The 21,700-nt window shown below is 40.0% G+C and overlaps 1 protein-coding gene across 2 annotated transcripts in view; it reads right to left on the bottom strand.

Annotated features, from left to right (window-relative positions):
• LOC129857429 (VPS10 domain-containing receptor SorCS3-like) overlaps positions 1-11,592 on the bottom strand; it is a 65,122-nt gene extending 53,530 nt beyond the window's left edge. Inside the window, exon 1 of one of the 2 annotated variants that reach the window (XM_055925664.1) lies at positions 10,674-11,592. In XM_055925664.1, the coding sequence (XP_055781639.1) occupies positions 10,674-11,384 (711 nt within the window). In that variant the 5' untranslated portion in view covers positions 11,385-11,592. The remainder of the gene's footprint in view (positions 1-10,673) is intronic. The other variant, XM_055925673.1, reaches the window with a different exon arrangement.
• Positions 11,593-21,700: the final 10,108 nt, after the last annotated feature.

Here is a 21,700-nt window from a genome sequence, read left to right as displayed (position 1 = left end):
CATATATGGTAATATTACAGACTTATTCTAAAATGTATTAAATAAAATGTTTTCCTCATCTGAATAAGAGACAAAGGGTTTTTAGAAATGTTAGCAAATGTATTAATAATTAAAAACAGAAATACCTTATTTACATAAGTATTCAGACCCTTTGGTATGAGACTTGAAATTGAGCTCAGGTACATCCTGTTTCTATTGATCATCCTTGAGATGTTTCTACAAATTGATTGGAGTCGAACTGTGATAAATTCAATTGATTGAACATGATTTGAAAAGGCACACACCAGCCTATATAAGGTCCCAAAGTTGACAGTGCATGTCAGAGCAAAACCCAAGCCATGAGGTCAAAGGAATTGGCCGTAGAGCTTCGAGACAAGATAGTGTCGAACCACAGATCTGGGAAAGGCTAACAAAAAATATCTGCAGCATTGAAGGTCCCCAAAAACACAGTGGCCTCCATCATTCTTAAATGGAAGAAATTTGGAACCACCAAGACGCTTCTTCGAGTTGGTCACCCGGCCAAACTGAGCAATCGGGCTTTATTCAGGTAGGTGACCAAGAACCTGATGGTCACTCTGACAGAGCTCCTCTGTGGAGATGGGAGAACCTTCCAGAAAGACAAGGGACTGGGAGACTAGTCAGGATCGAGGGAAAGATGAACAGAGCAATGAACAGAGAGAACTTTGATGAAAACCTGCTCCAGAGAGCTCGGAACATCAGACTGGGGTGAAGGTTCACTTCCAACAGAGCAACAACCCTAAGCACGCAGCCAAGACAACGCAGGAGTGGCTTCAGTACAAATCTCTGAATGTCCTTCAGTGGCCCAGCCAGAGCCCGGACTTGAACCCAATCGAACATCTCTGGAGAGACCTGGAAATAGCTCTGCAGCAACACTCCCCATCTAACCTAACAGAGCTTGAGAGGATCTGTGGAGAAGAATGGGGAAAACTCCCCAAATACAGGTGTGCCAAGCTTGTAGCATCATACCAAGAAGACTCACGGCTGTAATCACTCCCAAAGGTGCTTCAACAAAGTAAAGGGTCTGAATACTTGTGTAAATGTGATACTTCAGCTTGTTTATTAATTTGCAAAAAAAAAAAAAATGTTTTTGCTTTGTCATCATGGGGAGGGGAAAAAAACAATTTAATCAATTTTAGAATAAGGCTGTAACGTAACAAAATGTGGAAAAAGTCAAGGGGTCTAAATGCACTGTAAATTCATTAGGCCCTAATGTATGGATTTCACATGACTGGGAATACAGATATGCATATGTTGGTCACAAATAACTTTTAAAAAAGGTAGGGAAGTGGATCAGAAAACCAGTCAGTATCTGGTGCAACCACCATTTGACTAACAAGGCGAGACACATCTCCTTTGCATAGAGTTGATCAGGCTGTTGATTGTGGCCTGTGGAATGTTTTCCCAGTCCTCTTCAATGGCTGTGCGAAGTTGCATGATATTGTCGAATGTGAATGCAAATGCACAAATACACAACAATACACGGGATGAGACCCATAATAACAAGTGCACAATACACGCAGCAAAACAAAGCACAGACACTCACAGACCAACGGACATGGGAACAATAACCGACAAGAGAACGGTGAACAGAGGTCAATACAATGACTAATCAGGGGAATTGGAATCAGGTGTGCGTAATGAGACAGTTCAGTAAAGCCTAGAGGCTGGTGACGTAGACCTCCGGAACTGGTGCACGGAATGAGCAGCGGTACCAGGGGAATCCGTGATATATACATATGTATTTATATACAGTACCAGTTAAAAGTTTGGACACACCAACTCATTCAAAGGGTTCACGTAGTAACCAAACAAGTGTTAAACAAATCAAAATATATTTTAGATTCTTCAAAGTAGCCACCCTTTGCCTTGATGACAGCTTTGCACACGATAAGCATTCTCTCAACCAGCTTCACCTGGAATGCTTTTCCAACAGTCTTGAAGTAGTTCCCACACATGCTTAGCATATGTTGGCTGCTTTTCTTTCACTCTGCAGTCCAACTCATCCCAAACCATCTCAATTTAGTTGAGGTCGGGTGCTTGTGGAGGCCAGGTCATCTGATGCAGCACTCCTTCTTGGAAAAATAAGCCTTACACAGCCTGGAGGAGTGTTGGGTCATTGTCCAGCTGAAAAACAAATGATAGTCCCAATAAGTGCAAATCAGATGGGATGTCGTATCGCTGTAGAATGCTGAGGTAGCCATGCTGGTCAAGTGTGCCTTGAATTGTCACCATTAAAACACCCCCACACCATCACACCTCCTCCTCCATGCTTCATGGTGGGAACCACACATGTTAAGAGCATCCATTCACCTACTCTGCGTCTCACAAAGACACAGCGATTGGAACCAAAAATCTCAAATTTGGACTCATCAGACCAAAGGTAAGGTTTCCACCAGTCTAATATCCATTGCTCGTGTTTCTTGGCCCAAGCAAGTCTCTTCTTATTATTTGTGTCTTTTAGTAGTGGTTTCTTTGCAGAAATTCAACCATGAAGGTCTGATTCACGCAGTCTCTTCTGACAGTTGATGTTGATATGTGTCTGTTACTTGAACGCTGTAAAGTATTTATTTGGGTTGCAATTTCTGAGCCTGGTAACTCTAATGAATTATCAACTGCAGCAGAGGTAACTCTGGGTCTTCTTTTCCTGTGGCGGTCCTCATGAGAGCCAGTTTCATCATAGCACTTGATGGTTTTTGCGACTGCACAAGTTCTTCAAATTTTCTGGATTGACTTACCTTCATGTCTTAAAGTAATGATGGACTGTCGTTTCTCTTTGTTTATTTGAGCTGTTCTTCTAAAAATATGGACTTCGTCTTTTACCAAATCTTCTGTATACTACCCGTACCTTGTCACAACACAACTGATTGGGTCAAATGCATTTAGAAGGAAAGAAATTCCACAAAATAACTTTTAACCAGGCACACCTGTTAATTGAAAAGCAGGTGACTACAGTACCTCATGACTACCTCATGAAGCTGGTTGAAAGAATGCCAAAAGTGTGCAAAGCTGTCATCAAGGCAAAGGGTGGCTACATTGAAGAATATCAAATATATTTTGATTTGTTTAACACTTTTTTGGTTAATACATGATTCCATATGTGTTATTTCATAGTTTTGATGTCTTCACTACTTCTCTACAATGTAGAAAATAGTAAAAATAAAGAAAAACCCTTGAATGAGTAAGTGTGTCCAAACTTTTGACTGGTGCTGTATATTAACAGTAAAAGTTGGATGTTTCCATGGACAAAATCTGTTTTTCACAATTCCTGACATTTAATCCTGGTAAAATTCCCTGTTTTACGTCATGCAGGATCAGAAATTATTTTAAGAATGTGAAATGTCAGAATAATAGTAGAGATAATGATTTATTTCAGCATTTATTTCTTTCATCACATTCCCAGTGGGTCAGAAGTTTACATACACTCAATTAGTATTTGGTAGCATTGCCTAAAAATTATTTACCTTGGGTATTTCGGGTAGCCTTCCACAAGCCTCCCACAATATGTTGGATGAATTTTGGCCCATCCCTCCTGACAGAGCTGGTGTAACTGAGTCAAGTTTGTAGGTCTCCTTGCTCGCACACGCTTTTCCAGTTCTGCCCACAAATTCTCTATAGGATTGAGGTCAGTGCTTTGTGATGACCACTCCAATACATTGACTTTGTTGTCCTTAAGCCATTTTTCCACAACTTTGAAAGTATACTTGGGGTCATTGTCCATTTGGAAGGCCCATTTGCGAACAAGCTTTAACTTCCTGACTGATGTCTTGAGATGTTGCTTCAATATATCCACATAATTTCCCTGCCTCATGATGCCATCTATTTTGTGAAATGCACCAGCCCCTCCTGCAGCAAAGCACCCCCACAACAGCAAAGCACCCCCACAACATGCTGCCACCCTCGTACTTCAGGGTTGGGATGGTGTTCTTCGGCTTGCTAGCCTCCCCCTTTGTCCTCCAAACATAATGATGGTCATTATGGCCAAGAAGTTCTATTTTTCTTTCATCAGACCAGAGGACATTTCTCAAAAAAGTAAGATATTTGTCCCCATGTGCAGTTGCAAACCGTAGTCTGTCTTTTTTTATGTCGGTTTTGGAGCAGTGGCTTCTTCCTTGCTGAGCGGCCTTTCGGGCTATGTCGATATACGACTCGTTTTACTGTGGTAATAGATACTTTTGTACCTGTTTCCTCCAGCTTTTTTCCCCTCCACTTTTTCTTCAAAAAGTCCTTTGCTGTTGTTCTGGGATTGATTTACACTTTTCACACCAAAGTATGTTCATCTCTAGGAGACAGAACGCTTCTCCTTCCTGAGTGGAATGACGGCTGCGTGGTCCCATGATGTTTATACTTACGTACTATTGTTTGTACAGATGAACGTGGTACCTTCATGTGGAAATTGCTCCCAAGGATGAACCAGACCTGTAGATGTCTACAATTTCTTTTCTGAGGTCTTGGCTGATTTATTTTGATTTTCCAATGATGTCAAGCAAAGAGGCACTGAGTTTGAAGGTAGGCCTTGAAGTACATCCACATCCATTAGCCTATCAGAAGCTTCTAAAGCCATGACATAATTTTCTGGAATTTTCCAAAATGTTTAAAGGCACAGTCAACTTAGTGTATGTAAAACTTCTGACTCACTGGAATTGTGATACAGTGAGTTATAAGTGAAATAATCTGTCTGTTAACAATTGTTGGGACAATTACCTGTGTCATGCACAAAGTAAATGTCCTAACCGGCTTTCCAAAACTATAGTTTGTTAACAAGAGGATTGTGGAGTGGTTGAAAAACGAATTATAATGTCTCCAACCTCAGTGTTTGTAAACTTACGATTTCAACTGTATATCCTATTCTGATGCTCTAAATGTTCAGTTTCTAAGTCCATCCATAGAGAGGCAACAATTTTTTTCTTTATTTGTCAGATTCTCAGTCAGAGCTCCCTATAATTATATCCCAATCTTTGAGGAAATGGCAGAGTTGATTAGAAAAACAGGAGAACAAAGTGTGGAGGAGGTCTATAAAAGACATATCATCATGCAGGAGATGAGTTGTATTGACATCATCTGTCAAAAAATAAAACAGATTTTCCATTTCCTTCAAGGCCAAACTGTCTTTGCATCAAAGGAAGGAGACATAAAGCATTTTGCTGCATCTAAGAGAGGGTAATCGCAACAAACTCAGCAAAAAAAGAAACGGCCCTTTTTCAGGACACTGTCTTTCAAAGATAATTCGTAAAAGTCTAAATAACTTCACAGATCTTCATTGTAAAGGGTTTAAACACTGTTTCCCATGCTTGTTCAATGAACCATAAACAATTAATGAACATGCACCTGTGGAACGGTCTTTATGACACTAACAGCTTACAGACGGTAGGCAATTAAGGTCACAGTTATGAAAACGTAGGACACTAAAGAGGCCTTTCAACTGACTTTGAAAAAACACCAAAAGAAAGATGCCCAGGGTCCCTGCTCATCTGCGTGAACGTGCCTTAGGCATGCTGCAAGGAAGCATGAGGACTGCAGATGTGGCCAGGGCAATAAATTGCAATGTCTGCGCTGTGAGACGCCTAAGACAGAGCTACAGGGAGACAGGACAGACAGCTGTTCACCCCGCTACCATCTAGAAGGCAGAGAAAGTATATGTGAATCAAAGCTGGACCGAGATACTGAAAACCTTGCACATTTGAGACTGCTGCCCTATCTACGTAGTCATTGAACACTGATCCCTTTAATAATGTTTACATACTGTTTTACCCACCTCATATGTACAGTGCCATTAAAAAGTATTTCCCCCCTTTCTGATTTTCTCTTTTTTTGCATGTTGTTGAAACTGAATGTTATCAGATCTTCAACCAAAACCTACTATTAGATAAAGAGATTCTGAGTCACAAATATTTAATTTATTTAATTAGCAAGGATATTTAACACCCAATTCCCCTGTATGAAAAAGTAATTGCCCACTTGCACTCAATAACTGGTTGTGCCACCTAGCTGCAATGACTACAACCAAATACTTCCTGTAGTTGTTGATCAGTCTCACATCGATGTGGAGGACTTTTGGCCCACTCTTGCATGCAGAAGTTCTTTAACTCAGTGACATTTATGGTGTTTCAAGCATGAACTAATTGTTTCAAGTCCTGCCACAAAATCTCAATTGAGATTAGGTCTGGACTTTGACTAGGCCATTACAAAACTTCAAATGTGTTGCTTTTTAACCATTTTCATGTAGACTTGATTGTGTGTTTTGGATCATTGTCTTGCTGCATGACCCAGCTGTGCTTCAGCTCACAGACAGAAGGCCTGACATTCTCCTTTAGAATTATTTGATACAGAGCAAAATTCATGGCTCCTTCTATTAAGGCAAGTCATTCAGGTCCTGAAGCAGCAAAGAATCCCCAAACTATCACACGGCCACCACCATGCTTGACCGTTGGTATGAGGATCTTAGTGTGGAATGCAATAATATCTGTAAAATATTTGTACGCGACTAATAAATGTGATTTGATATCGGGGAAAACACTGAACAATTAAATAAATCATTAACATAAACCATCTTATGGCGAGGTATTAAACTCCAATCATCCACTTTACCCTACAGCCACCAACATCTCCACTAACCAAAAAATAATTGATCGTGAGAAAAGCCAGTCATGACCTGATTCCCTATAAGACAAAATAGGGTGGGGAGCCTGAATATATTGAATGATTAAACAAAATATGGCTCATAGGGTCTAGACATTGACGTAAACACATTCATTTAATTGGGCCCTGACACACAACACACTGGTTGGATCTGCAGTGCCACTGAGAAAGATGTGCTCTACATCATTCCTGTACTGTAGCCACATCTCCTAATCGACAACAACTGCAAGAGATGCAGTGATTGTCAAACAACACGGAGCTGGCAGGTAGCAGGAGAAGAAAGACTGTGACTGTGCCACTGTTCTCCTCTCTAGACTGCAACCCATGTCATTGCACTGGCAAGCACAGGCAATTCAGTGCCAATATCTCAATTTGATTTGGTGTTAAACTGGTAAATTGCCTTTTCGGATTGGAATAGCAAAATAAAAGAAGTAGAAAATAATTAATTTCGAAAATGCTGTATTTTCATTAGCCGAACACGTTTGGTGATGCTCACTCTGATTACTGTCGCTGTTTTGAGGCACCCCTCTAACTTTTCAGAAATTTGAATTTTATGATACCTTAATAATCAGATACACATTAATGACAGACTGTGAAAGCAAGTTATGCAATCACTAAGATAAACACTTATGACAGAACAATGTGTGACACATGTTTTATTATTGTGATTAAGGATGAATGTATTAACCTATTCATAAGAAATCATTTTAATCAATCACCTGCAGTGACATTTTGACTGCATACATTTAGTTAGCTAATTGATTGTAATTCTGAGAGGACATACATTTGTTTATTTTTCTAAACACTTAGTAGCAAACCACAAACCAAAAAGATATGGCTTAGCTATAGAAAGACCTTGGTCTTTCCTAATCACATATGGATTGAATTGATTGTTTATGTCTTTGCGAGTGAGGAAAAGCTTTTCTGTGAAGTCCCCATTTCCTCCAAACAGAAATCTGGTGAAAGCCACATTGAGCAAATAAACCTTGAATGTCCAGTTTGAGAGGTTTCAACAATCAATTCCAACCTTCTTGGGCACAAAAATCAACTCTAATGATCTTTAAACAGGCATCAATTAAGATTGGCAAAAGCATTAGACTTTAAATGCTTGCTGTAGGCCAGCACTCCATTATCACAAATCCTTACAGCTATGCTTGCTATGTCTAAAACCATAGCGTATGGGGATTCCTTACTCAATGATAAGTCCTCTGCATTCCAAGCACCTGAGAAATAATGGATGTATGAATGTCACACCACTGCATGTGCTGAGTAGTGCTTCACGACCTCGCTCAGATTAAAACATGAAAGTAACTTTAGAGATTTTAGTGAAAAAAATCAAGTGTAACATAATATAATATCTCCTACCAAATGAAAATAAATAGATATTTAATAACAACACATACAGGCTATACTCCTCAACATTACTATGCTGTGACAGTTATTAGAGTAATTCATCACATGCAAGCTTGTCAAATATGATTCCCGCCTGCTTCTGCTCTCTGATTAAGTCCACAGCATAGTGTGTGTGTGTGTGTGTGTGTGTGTACATATGCACTTGTGTGTGTCTGTTTTTGCATGCATGTATGTGTATGTGTAAGTAGGGGTTGAATCAATTATCAAGGCAACAAAACAAGTGCAGCATTTGCCCCAGATTTATATTAAATATGGCCTATAATTATATACAATATGAAATAAATCATTTTTATTCCAACATTTTGTAATTAGGTATGTTAAAAATCATATTTTCTGTGTCAGTTCATTCTCCTCAGGAATATGACATCATACTCTATCTCTATGAGGAAATCAGCCAGGTCACCCGTGATACATGTCAGTCTGCGACGTCCATCCATGTCTGAGGACGTTGGGAGATGACGTGGAAACTGGCCACTAGGGGCAACAGTGAGTGTTGTTAGCTTCAAGTAGGTTTCGGTTTTGCTAAGGCGTTGTGGAGGGGATTGCAGATGGGCATAAGCATTTGCCTCTGATTTAAAAGGTTACAAGTTGAAATCAAGCAATGGAAAGTATTTATTTAATTTTATTTTTGTTTATAGCCTATCCCAAACCTTCACCCTTACCTTAACCATTCAGAGTTCATGCCCAACCTTAAGAATCTTGCGTTAATGTCTGAACTTCACCTTAAACACTTCGAAATGTGAATTTTGGAACAACTTCGAAATTTGACGTTTGAGAAACAAGGATGAACGGTCTATTTGAGGTGGGGGGTTTTCTCCAATTTATGCTATGGACACAAATACAATTATAGGATGAGTAAACAACATTATTTGGGTATGAGTTAAGAGAACATTACGAACTTCTAAAAGTAAGATTTTCACTGGACAGTCACATAAAATGCACTTTGTGAAACCAAATGAATCTCAGAGTGCTGAGTAAGTGCTGAGAACCCATGGTGATGTGTTGCATTATGGTCCCTTCACACAAATCATTCACAATAAAGGCAGATACGAGTGTAGTTTGGAGGAGTAAAATATAGTTATAGGAATGGTAGGCTAACACTTTACAGTTCCCTTAATACTGTGTGAGTACACATATTCCTATAAGTACAGCATAACAACTATTGTAATTACTAGTTGTTACACTGTACTTACATTGTACTTACAACAGTAACCCTAACCTTAGTCCTAACCCTTACCCTACCCAACCTCTAACCCTAAGCACAGAGCAAGTGCCGTTTAACAATGAGTAAATACAATATTTGTTGCACTGTACTTACAGGAATAATTACACAGTAATAAGTATATGTATTCAATTACCAAATATAAGACTATTTCCATTTTGGGGGTACATTCACACAGTAACATGATCTTCATTGTAGCCTTCCAGTGATGTATAATGTAATCGATCAGGTATCCAACCCAGGTTGTCTTTGCGCCTCAAGATCACGTCAGCCCACTGAGCTAAAGCCTAGGCAATATCCTTGAGAGCTAACATGAGTCTTCAGCTCTCTGGCAAAGTTACTCAGGCAAGGTGTATTTCACTGAACTACCTGTGCTACACATACTCTCTATCAGGATCAGTGGATCTCGTTGGAGCATGAACTTACAGAAAGCAAAACATTCAGCAACAAATTGTTTCCAACAGACCCCTGATCAGTTTGGACCACAGTATCAATGACTACTACAATTATACTGCTGTAACCTATTACATATTAGACACACCTTCTACTGCTACTATTGCCATACCTTACTGATGTTGGCAGTTGGACCTAAAACAGTGGGATAAATGCCATTGACAAAGGAAGACTTAATTGTAAAAAGGTGAACATGATCCTCTTCAGAGTATACCCTGGGCAGCCTCTAGCCTGGTGAGCTCCTTTTTGCTTGTTTTTGTCTGTGCAGATTGTCGTGATTAAGAATGTGATCATTTCATCTATTATGAAAATATATTTTTTATGGGCCATAATGGAATGAGTGCAGATAAAATAGTCATGTCTGTGACAAAAAAAAAGCGTTATTGTCTACTGTATGGATGAGGCACAGTGCACATTCAAAGCTGTAGTTGTGGAAGTAGTAAAATATGGATGGAGTAATATTTCACTGTATGCTTGCAACACATTTTCTTAATTGCATTTTAATGAAAATACCAATATTTCACAGACAACGCTTACAAATAGCCTAACCATGCAGTCCACTCGAACAGGAGCGCTCACATTTGTGGATTCTAATCCCTCTCCTATAATTATGCACTAATAATTAAATAGCTATAAAGCTAAGTAACCTCAATTCTGTGACAGACATGTTTTACATTAATAATATCTTGTCTGTAAATCATTCAGAGACACGCTCTCTCAGAGTTGAAGTGACAAGAAACGCATGCATTTTGTTGCGCGCCGTGAGAAAGCTGAGCGTAATGATGCGCAACTGAATGATGGACTTTGGAAATATACCGCGGGTGATACATCTAGTAAAATGCATGCAGGTTGCGTTTAAAATTTACTTTAGAATGCACACCTTGAAAAAACGTGTTTTTGTATATTATAAACGTCAATTTGAACTCACGCTGCTGTTGTCTCCAACCCAGTGTCCCATCGCCTGGTTGTGCGCAGAGTCGCCGGATAGAGGGAAAGTAGAGGTGACCAGAAGCGACTCACTTTGCCTCGGACCAGTTCTTGCGTCCTCCCCAGTTCGTCGGTATTCTGTCCTCGGACTATAAACACCAAAAGGCTCCAAAAGCTTCTCGGCTGAAAATGCGTCACCAGGACCTCCAATTTGACTCCTGTCCGAATATTCGCCGTAGGCTGTACTTCGCTTTGTCATTGTACGGTTACTTAAAGCAAGTGTGCCGTCATTTGCGTCAAAAAAACGGCCAGACTTTTTTCTGTCATCAGTAAAATACTTGGAACGGTTTGGCGCCGTTTTATATCTGCCAGAAGATATAGCATCAGGTGGCACTTTCCCAATAACTCCTTTCAAGTCCTTTGGCAATCTCCCTCCACCTTTTGGAACCGCCGCTTTTCCATCAATTGGTTCCATTTTAAAAGCTCTGGAAAAGGCAGATTCCTTGACGATATACTTTGGGATTTTGACCCATACGGATTTTAGGTTTGTGCGCAGCTCCAAAGGCAATGTATCAATACGGTTAAGCCAAACGTTCGTCGTTGTGGAACTCGCTGGCCAATTTATTTCAGCGTATGCTGTCAACATATTGTAAAAAGAGCTTAAAACGCAAGTCAAAATAGCCCAACACCAAACTGAACCTGAGATGACCATGGTTTTCACCTCACTGTTGCCAAATATTTGAAAAATAAAATACGTTTCGACGTCGGTAATATGTTCTATCAACTTTTGAAATACTCACTGTGTAACCGTTAGTCCGAAAATCAAAGACCAGAGTCGCTTTATCTGATCTGCTCAAGTCCAGGAATTTGTCAAAGTGAACAACAAGTTGGGCGGCGCTGCGCACCAGACAAATGCGCCCGACAAAAAGTGATTGTGGAATATGTGGAGGGGTGTGTAGAATAGGAATAACGTTAAAAACGCATGCAATATCTAAACTTGTTGATGTATTTTGCAACGACATCTGTCTATTGGAAATAGTATCAGTATCATTATTTGACAAATCCATATGAACAGTTACCACCAGTGCATTATTGGTTCATCCGACAAAATAATTCATCTCAGTAGCCTGTACGTAATTCAGTAGCCTAACTGCAATTCCTTCTTCTGCAGAACAGGTGGATATGCAGAACAGAACAGCCATGTGGATATGCACATAATACTAGAGGCACATTTTGGATATGTTTTGGACATTTGGAGGAAGTAACATTTAAAGCATGTTTATGCAGCCACTGTTCTGACATACTGTATGTGTATTAAGCCCTACATTTGGAAGAGTCCAGCCAAAATAAAAATGTACATATTTTCTACCAACCTCTTTTCTTTCATTTCAGCAGCCTCTGGCCGCATGGCGTTAGCTTCCTCAGACCTCCAATGAATGGCACTCATCAGGGCATATATCCTAGCATGGAAGTACCTTTAAAAGTATCATTCCAAACCTCTGCAACATAAATTGACAACTGCCAAGGTAAGTAGAAAATCTTGTACATTTGTATTTTGAGTGAGCTATCCCATGAAAACAATAGGAACGACTCAAGAATATCAAAATTGTAATCAGCTCAAACCGGCCCAGAACATGGCAGTCTCTTTTGCAGAGGTGGAGTGGAGTCACAGAAAATGGTTGTGACTAGATGGGATACAGTCATGACAGGTTATGAGAGCATTTTGGCTTACCCTAACCTTTTTCCTAACATGAATCTAATTCCCCTAACCTGATATATTAATGATCCAAACCTGCTGTGAAAGTTCTCCTAACCTGCTACGAAAAAGTCACCTCCGGATCATAGCTGTATTCCACCTAGTCAGAACCAGAGAAAACTCTCATTGCTGTGCATGTCAATGTGTTCAGAAAAGCTGGAAACATTTCTTCCTGATTTGACATCTAACTGAAAATGCAGCAGTTTACCTTCATTCAACAAAGTTGAGTGTTATTTGGATGACAAGAATGAATAAAAAGTAGGTCAAAATACAATGTGCTTCGAAACCATATTGAGTCTGTAGGTTTCTGTAATTTTCAAGACTTTCTATGCCCCATAGCAATAGGACAGTTGAAGTTGGAAGTTTACATAGACCTTAGCCAAATACATTTAAACTCAGTTTTTCACAATTCCTGACATTTTAATTCTAGTAAAAATGCCCTGTTTTAGGTCAGTTAGGATTACCACTTTCTTTTAAGAATGTGAAATGTCAGAATAATAGTAGAGAGAATGATTTATTTCAGCTTTTCCTTCTTTCATCACATTCCCAGTGGGTCAGAAGTTTACATACAGTCAATTATTATTTGGTAGCATTGCCTAAAAGTTATGTAACTTGGGTCAAAGGTTTCGGGTAGCCTTCCACAAGCCTTCCACAATAAGTTCGGTGAATTTTGGCTCATTCCTCCTGACAGAGCTGGTGTAACGGAGTCAGGTTTTTTAGGCCTCCTTGCTCGCACATGCTTTTTCAGTTCTGTTTTCTATAGGATTGAGGTCAGGGCTTTGTGATGGCCACTCCAATACCTTGACTTTGTTGTCCTTAAGCCATTTTGCCACAAATTTGAAGTATTCTTGGGGTCATTGTCCATTTGGAAGACCCATTTGCAACCAAGCTTTAACTTCCTGACTAATGTCTTGAGATGTTGCTTCAATATATCCACATAATTTCCCTGCCTCATGATGCAATCTATTTTGTGAAGTGCACCAGTCCCTCCTTTCTTAAAGCCACCGCATAACATGATGCTGCCACCCCCGTGCTTCACGGTTGGGATGGTGTTCTTCGGCTTGCAAGCCTCCCCCTTTTTCCTCCAAACGAGGATAGTCATTATGGCCAAACAGTTCTATTTTTGTTTCATTAGACCAGAGGACATTTCTCCAAAAAGTATGATCTTTGTTCCCATGTGCAGCTGCAAACTGTAGTCTGGCTTTTTTATGGCGGTTTTGGAGCAGTGGCTTCTTTCTTGCTGAGCAGTCTTTCGGGCTATGTCGATATAGTACTCGTTTTACTGTGGATATAGATACTTTTGTACCTGTTTCCTCTATTATCATCTTCACAAGGTCCTTTGCTGTTGTTCTGGGATTGATTTGCACTGTTCGCACCAAAGTACGGTAATCTCTAGGAGACAGAACGTGTCTCCTTCCTGGGTGGTATGATGGTTGCATGGTCCCATGGTGTTTATACTTGCGTACTATTGTTTGTACAGATGAACGTGGTACCTTCAGGCATTTGGAAATTGCTCCAAATTATGAACCAGACTTGCGGAGGTCTACAATTGTTTTTCTGAGGTCTTGGCTGATTTTCATTTGATTTTCCCATGATGTCAAGCAAAGAGGCACTGAGTTTGAAGGTAGGCCTTGAAATACATCCACAGGTACACCTCCAATTGACTCAAATGTGTCAATTAGCCTATCAGAAGCTTCTAAAGCCATGACATAATATTCTGGAATTTTCCAAGCTGTTTAAATGCACAGCTAACTTAGTGTATGTAAACTTCTGACCCACTGGAATTGTGATACAGTGAGTTATAAGTGAAATAATCTGTCTGTTAACAATTGTTGGGACAATTACTGAAGTCATGCACAAAGTAGATGTCCTAACCGACTATAGTTTGTTAACAAGAGATTTGTGGAGTGGTTGAAAAACGTGTTTTAATGACTCCAACCTAAGTGTATGTAAACTTTCGATTTCAACTGTATATCCTATTCTGATGCTCTAAATGTTCAGTTTCTAAGTCCATCCATATAGAGGCAACAGTTATTTTCTTTATTTGTCAGATTCTCAATCAGAGCTCCCTATAATTGTATCTCAATCTTTGAGGAAATGGCAGAGTTGAGGTCTGTAAAGAACACATCGTTATGCAGGAGATAAAAAAAAAACTAAATGTATGTCAAAAAATAAAACAGATTTTCCATTCCCTTCAAGGTCAAACTGTCTTTGCATCAAAGGAAGGAGATATTAAGCATTTTGCTGAATCATAAGAGAGGGTAATCGCAACATAAACTCAGCAAAATAAAATAAAAATTCAGGACACTGTCTTTCAAAGATAATTCGTAAAAGTCTAAATAACTTCACAGATCTTCATTGTAAAGGGTTTAAACACTGTTTCCCATGCTTGTTCAATGAACCATAAACAATTAATGAACATGCACCTGTGGAACGGTCTTTAAGACACTAACAGCTTACAGCCGGTAGGTAATTAAGGTCACAGTTATGAAAATGTAGGACACTAAAGAGTCCTTTCTACTGACTCTGAAAAACACCAAAAGAAAGATGGCGAGGGTCCCTGCTCATCTGTGAGAACGTCCCTTAGGCAAGTTGCAAGGAGGCATGAGGACTGCAGATGTGGCCAGGGCAATAAATTGCAATGTCCGTACTGTGTGACGACTAAGACAGAGCTACAGGCAGACAGGACGGACAGCTGATCGTCCTCGCAGTGGCAGACCACGTGTAACAACACCTGCACAGGATCAGTACATCCGAATATCACACCTGCGGGACAGGTACAACAACTGCCCGAGTTACACCAGGAACGCACAATCCCTCTATCAGTGCTCAGACTGTCTGCAATAGGCTGAGAGAGGCTGGACGGAGAGCTTGTAGGCCTGCTGTAAGGCAGGCCCTCACCAGACATCACTGGCAATAACTTCGCCTATGGGCACAAACCCACCGTCGCTGGACCAGAAAGGACTGGCAAAAAGTGCTCTTCACTGACAAGTCAAGGTTTTGTCTCACCAGGGGTGATGATCAGATTCACATTAATCATCGAAGGAATGAGCGTTACACCGATGCCTGTACTCTGGAGTGGGATCGATTTGGAGGTGGAGGGTCCGTCATGTTCTGGGGCGTGCTGTCACAGCATCATTGGACTGAGTTTGTTGTCATTGCAGCCAATCTCAACCCTGTGCGTTACAGGGAAGACATCCTCCTCCCTTATGTGGTACTCTTCCTGCAGGCTCATCCTGACATGACCCTCCAGCATGACAATGCCACCAGCCATACTGCTCGTTCTGTGCGTGATTTCCTGCAAGACAGGAATGTCAGTGTTCTGCCACGACCAGCGAAGAGCCCGGATCTCAATCCCATTGAGCACGTCTGGGACCTGTTGGATCGGAGGGTGAGGGCTAGGGCCATTCCCCCAAGAAATGTCAGAGAACTTGCAGATGCCTTGGTGGAAGAGTGGGGTAACATCTCACAGCAAGAACTGGCAAACTTGGTGCAGTCCATGAGGAGGAGATGCACTGCAGTACTTAATGCAGCTGGTGGCCACACCAGATACTGACTGTTACTTTTGATTTTGACCCCCCCCCTTTGTTCAGGGACACATTATTCCATTTCTGTTAGTCACATGTCTGTGGAAGTTGTTTAGTTTATGTCTCAGTTGTTGAATCTTGTTATGTTCATCCAAATATTTACACATGTTAAGTTTGCTGAAAATTAACACAGTTGACAGTGAGAGGACGTTTCTTTGTTTGCTTAGTTTAGAATAATTAGGCTATGCAAATACTCCCTAATTTATAAAATGTGGATATCTTCATAGCCTTTTCATGTCTCTTCCTGCATATTCAAGTCATCACATTACTTTTATCTACAAATAGGTTAATTTCCTATTCTAGCTATTGAATGACCATAGTGTAACAAACCCTGCCATATACATGTAAACTGTAATATACCAGTTATGAAACTCATGTAAGAACACATTCTTGCCACTTATATGTATATCACAATTGTTATGTAGTTACTCTTTATGACCAACTTGTTGACCAAATTGACCAAATACCGTCTGTTCAAGCAACCCAAGGCATGTTTTAAATCACATGTAACACTTACTCAATGATAAAATCATGACACACATGGGTTGTTGACATGATGGATAAGAGTGACATTAAATCAATTCTTGGTTGATACAACCTACCACAGTGCTGCAGTAGATCCCAATAGAGTGCAATGTACAAAAAAACTAAAGAGAATCCAGTGACACCATGTCTCAAGAGTTTCGCATTTGGCCACTGCTTTCTGCACGGCTGTACAAACAAATTGAGATTCATGCAACTGGAGGCTCGGGGCAGCAGGTGTTATTGTTGTGGCTATCAAACTCAGCCCCATGCGGACGCCGCACAAACACTCACACACACACACACACACACACACTCTCTTTCTCTCTGTGGGCCAATCCTGTTACCACACCCCCTCTGCCATGGAAGGCTAATTGGACTGATGAGACTGTTTACCTATTATGCACCTTAAATGAAGTGGCAGACCAGGAAGAGAAATCCCCTCCATCAATGACCTTTCTTTTAATTCATTCTAACCTTGAGCCAAAGAATGTACATACATAGATCATTCATAGATCTGTACATAGATCTTTCTATTTTTCTTTTCTTTTGTGTTATTGACTGTATGTCTGTTTATGTGTAACTTTGTGTTGTTGTTTTTGTCGCACTGCTATGCTTTATCTTGGCCAGGTCGCAGTTGTAAATGAGAACTTGTTCTCAATTTGCCTACCTGGATAAATAAAGGTGAAATAAAAAATAAAATAAACAAAAAATGAGGGAGAGCAGAAGGCAGACCCACGTGTGTGTGTGTGTGTGTGTGTGCATACGTCTCTCTCTATTTGTGTGCGTGACAAATAGAGAGATGGAGAAAAAGACAGACTCCTAGACTCCAACTATGTTTGTGTGTATCTACGCTTTGTACTACCCTCCCCTGAATAGATGATTAATTACATTAGATCTAATCCTCCCAATCGAATGAGGGGCAGAACTTTAAGTAGGTTTGCAGTCGAGCCCTCAGAAGAGCAGTTCGTCCCCAGCCTCCAGCCAGCCTAGCCTAGACGAGGAGGAGCAGCCCAGAAGCTCTCAGGACCAAAACCCATTTGTGCATCCGCTGTCTGCATCCCAAGCTTGTTAGATCCAACACTTCAGTGATCCCGATGGAGTGGACGCACTCGACGTGAAAGGAACTGTAATGGCCATCACACAGACAGCTCACACTCCCGGCACAGGAGATGAACAGCAAGGTACACTCTCCCCACAGGAGATGAACAGCAAGGTACACTCTCCCCATCCCATTAAAGACAAAACATGCACTTCTACTTCGATTGGCAAACAAAAAAAGCAATCAAAAACATGGTTTATGTCTTTGTTTGTGTAACTTCTACCCGGCTGTATTGACAAGAAGTTCCTCTGTAAGGTCATTGAAGTCCAACTGTCTATAACAGGGGTAAGCAACCCTGTTCCCAGAGTGCCACAGCTACTGCAGGATTTGTTCCAACTAGGCACCACACCAGACCAACTGAGCAAATTGATCAGTTCAGTGATTGACTAAATTGAACACACCTGGTTTTCCAGGTTGGTTAAATCAAAAACATGAAGTACCTGTGGCACTCCAGGACCAGGTTTGCCTACCCCTGGTCTATCTCATTATTGTCACCCTCAGTTTATATGGGTAGGCACTATAATGTAACTCCTCTCCATGTGTACTCAAGTCGTTTCTTCTTGTTCTTAGAAAATTGTGTGTAGTTTTTCACTCCATCATTCATCATAAAATGTTAGACAGACAAGGACCATTTGTTACAGCATTCAACAAAAACCTTCATGTGATTGATCAACATACCTGTACTTGAGATAGATAAAATAAGAAGATTCCTCCTTAATTTAAATCTATTAGTATATATTTCCCGTAAAATAAAGTTAAAACATTTCTCTATTCGTTTTATCATTTCTAATCAGGGAGGATTATCATGATTAGCAGGGAACCACCCATGCATAATAACACTATTGTAAGTCAGGAGCATGTGTCTCTACTGAACACATTTGTTCATTACCACTGGAAAGCAAACACCATCTGTTATCAAAGGAAATGTCTTTGACCCACTTAGAAAAATACACTTCAATACAGAACTTCAGCTGTATCCTTCTTTAATGTATTAGATGCATTATGTCTGTACCTATTGATTAAAAAACAGAACCTCAGGAATGTTGTGGCTGGGAGTTTCCAAGATGAGACTAAACACAGACACTACATTTATATATACTATGGAAAGCAAAGCAACCACACACTAGATATTGGATTGACAAATATTGTAATGTTTGAGAATACCTACCCATTTTACTGTACAGTAGCTTAGTTCTACAGTGCATTTCCATGTGCCGTTCCTTGCCACACAAACTGAAAGGAAAAATCAATACCTTTAAAATCCCTGGCAACGTTTTGGGGATTTTTTAAACAAGTACTTTAGTTCTGGGCAAAAGATGATGTGTTCTCTCTGCTCTCTTGGTTCTCGGGTCTAATAGAATGCAAGCAATTGGCAAATGCTCTGTCTTTTCTTTCTCTGTCCCTTCTCTCTCTGCAGCCAAACATAACTTAAAAACAGAATCAATCTTTTGATCAACCATGGATGCACAAAGTGTAAAATGGCATGGAATTGAATTCTAGCTGTTAATCAAAAATCTTGTGCTAAAGCAACGTAGCATGACATGTTGTAAAAAATGACTTTGCATTAATCTGTCACTACTGTGTTATATATGCACACTTCTATATGAAGATATACTGTCCACATTTCTCTATGAATATATTCAGTAGGGGCAATTGGAAACAAACACCAAAGGACATACAGATTGCATAACAAACAATAATGTAACCCCATTTCATGAACAAACTAGCTTTGCATTAGATGACCTAAAACCGAACCCACAATAGAAATGGATAAATATCTAGTCATATTACTGTATATTATGTTATATAAAAAGTAGCATTATGCAGAACTCATAAATGCATTTAGAAAAAATGATCTGTTTATACTAATCAATTGTTGGTCATGGAATCAGATATTATCCATGCAAGAAGACCCATATCTTCAGGCAGGCTAATTTATTTGTAGTAACAAACTCAAAAAATATATTTTTCAGTCTTGTTCACACTTTATTCAAGGTAAGAGAAGCAATTCATTGTTACAGTCTCAGAAATATGGGCTGGACATGGCTCTCATCACAACATGTTTCTTCTATATGGTTCATAAAACATCATATGATGCCTAGTGGTACCCTGATGACTGGAATGCAGCTCTCCCGAAATGGACACAGCATTTCCCACCGATGGACCTTGCTCCAGGCAGCTAGTTCTGTAACTGAGGTCAACACAGGACAGGGTAGTGCAAGAGAAAGAGAAGGAGGGTGTGAGAGACTGGATGAATAAATTACAGATGGCGAGTGGGAAAGAGATGTGCAAAAACATCCAGAGTATCACCATGAGGCTATAAGTTGACCTTTTCAGTTGGGTTTCCATATTTCGATAAGAAATGTAAATACTGTAAGGGAGAGCGGGTAAGTTGAGCCAAAGGGAAAGTTGAGCTACACTTGTTTCTAGGAAACCATACACAAAACATATAATTTGACCAAATATTTAGGAAGAGGTACTCATTTCATGGAGTCTGTGTAGGAAGAAAACACATTGGAACAGTGGTAAGCAAGTCAAATGAAAGTATTGTCTTAAGAGGTTTCATGGTGCTTGTATCTAAACCAAAGTAAATAATTGTAAGATTGTTCTATACATCATTTGCAGACTCTATAAACTTCAATATGAGGTCCTAACCAAGCATTAAAGTGCATCCTTGTAGCTGTGTGGGCTAATATAGTCAAATTGTTTGCCTTTAGGTAAGTTGAGCCAATGGCCATGGGGTAAGTTGAGACAATGGCTGAGCCAATGTCAAATGTAAGTATTTTCTTCCCAGGCGAAATGCAAGGTATTTTAGCTGGGATCTGAGAAAACAATAGGGCCTTTCCTATGATGAAAGTGTTAAAAAACAGTACAAAGTATTTGGTAGGTGTTAAGCTTGTGTAAAAAGATGTTTGAAATGATTAAAAGACAAAAGTGATTGTGATTGTGTTGAATTGTGGTAATATTTCATTCAGTACAGATGTGTAGGCGGCTGAAATTGCCCTGTCCCGTGACTCAGCTTACCCCATACCTGGGGTAAATTGTGACACTTTTTTTTGGACAAGCTATGTTATTTTTTTTAAACTGTAATGTTTACATGAATTCTGATTATTTCCAGGAATACACAACATCCCGAAATATACACTACTGGTCAATTTTTATAACACCTACTCATTCAAGGGTTTTTCTTTATTTTTACTAGTTTCTACATTGTAGAATAATAGTGAAGACATCAACACTATTCAATAGCACATATGGAATTATGTAGTAAACAAAACAGTGTTAAACAAATCAAAATATATATTATATTTGAGATTCTTCAAGTAGCCACCCTTAGCATTGATGAGAGCTTTGCACACTCTTGGCATTCTCTCAACCAGCTTCACCTGGAATGCTTTTCCACCAGTCTTGAAGGAGTTCCCACATATGCTGAGCACATGTTCACTGCCTTTCCTTCACTCTGCGGTCCGACTCATCCCAAACCATCTTAATTTGGTTGAAGTCGGGGGATTGTGGAGGCCAGGTCATCTGATGCAGCACTCCATCACTCTCATTTGTGGTAAAATAGCACTTACACAGCCTGGAGGAGTGTTGGGTCAATGTCCTGTTGAAAAACAAATGATAGTCCCACTAAGCCCAAACCAGATGGGATGGCGTATCACTGCAGAATGCTGAGGTAGCCATGCTGGTTAATTGTGCATTGAATTCAAAATACATTGCAGACAGTGTCATTGGCAAAGCACACCATAACACCTCCTCCATGCTTTACAGTGGGAAATATACATGTAGAGATCATCCGTTCACCCACACCTCATCTCACAAAGATATGGCAGTTGGAACCAAAAATCTCCAATTTGGACTCCAGACCAAAGGACAAATTTCCACCGGTCTAATGTCCATTACTCATGTTTCTTTGCCCAAGCAAGTCTCTTCTTATTATTGGTGTCCTTTAGTAGTGGTTTCTTTGTAGCAATTTGACCATGAAGGCCTGATTCACGCAGTCTCCTCTGAACAGTTGATGTTGAGATGTGTCTGTTACTTGAACGCTGTGAAGCATTTAT

Source organism: Salvelinus fontinalis, chromosome 1, assembly GCF_029448725.1.
Source record: "Salvelinus fontinalis isolate EN_2023a chromosome 1, ASM2944872v1, whole genome shotgun sequence".
NCBI lineage: Eukaryota > Metazoa > Chordata > Actinopteri > Salmoniformes > Salmonidae > Salvelinus > Salvelinus fontinalis.
This window is presented reverse-complemented; position numbering and strand designations above follow the sequence as displayed.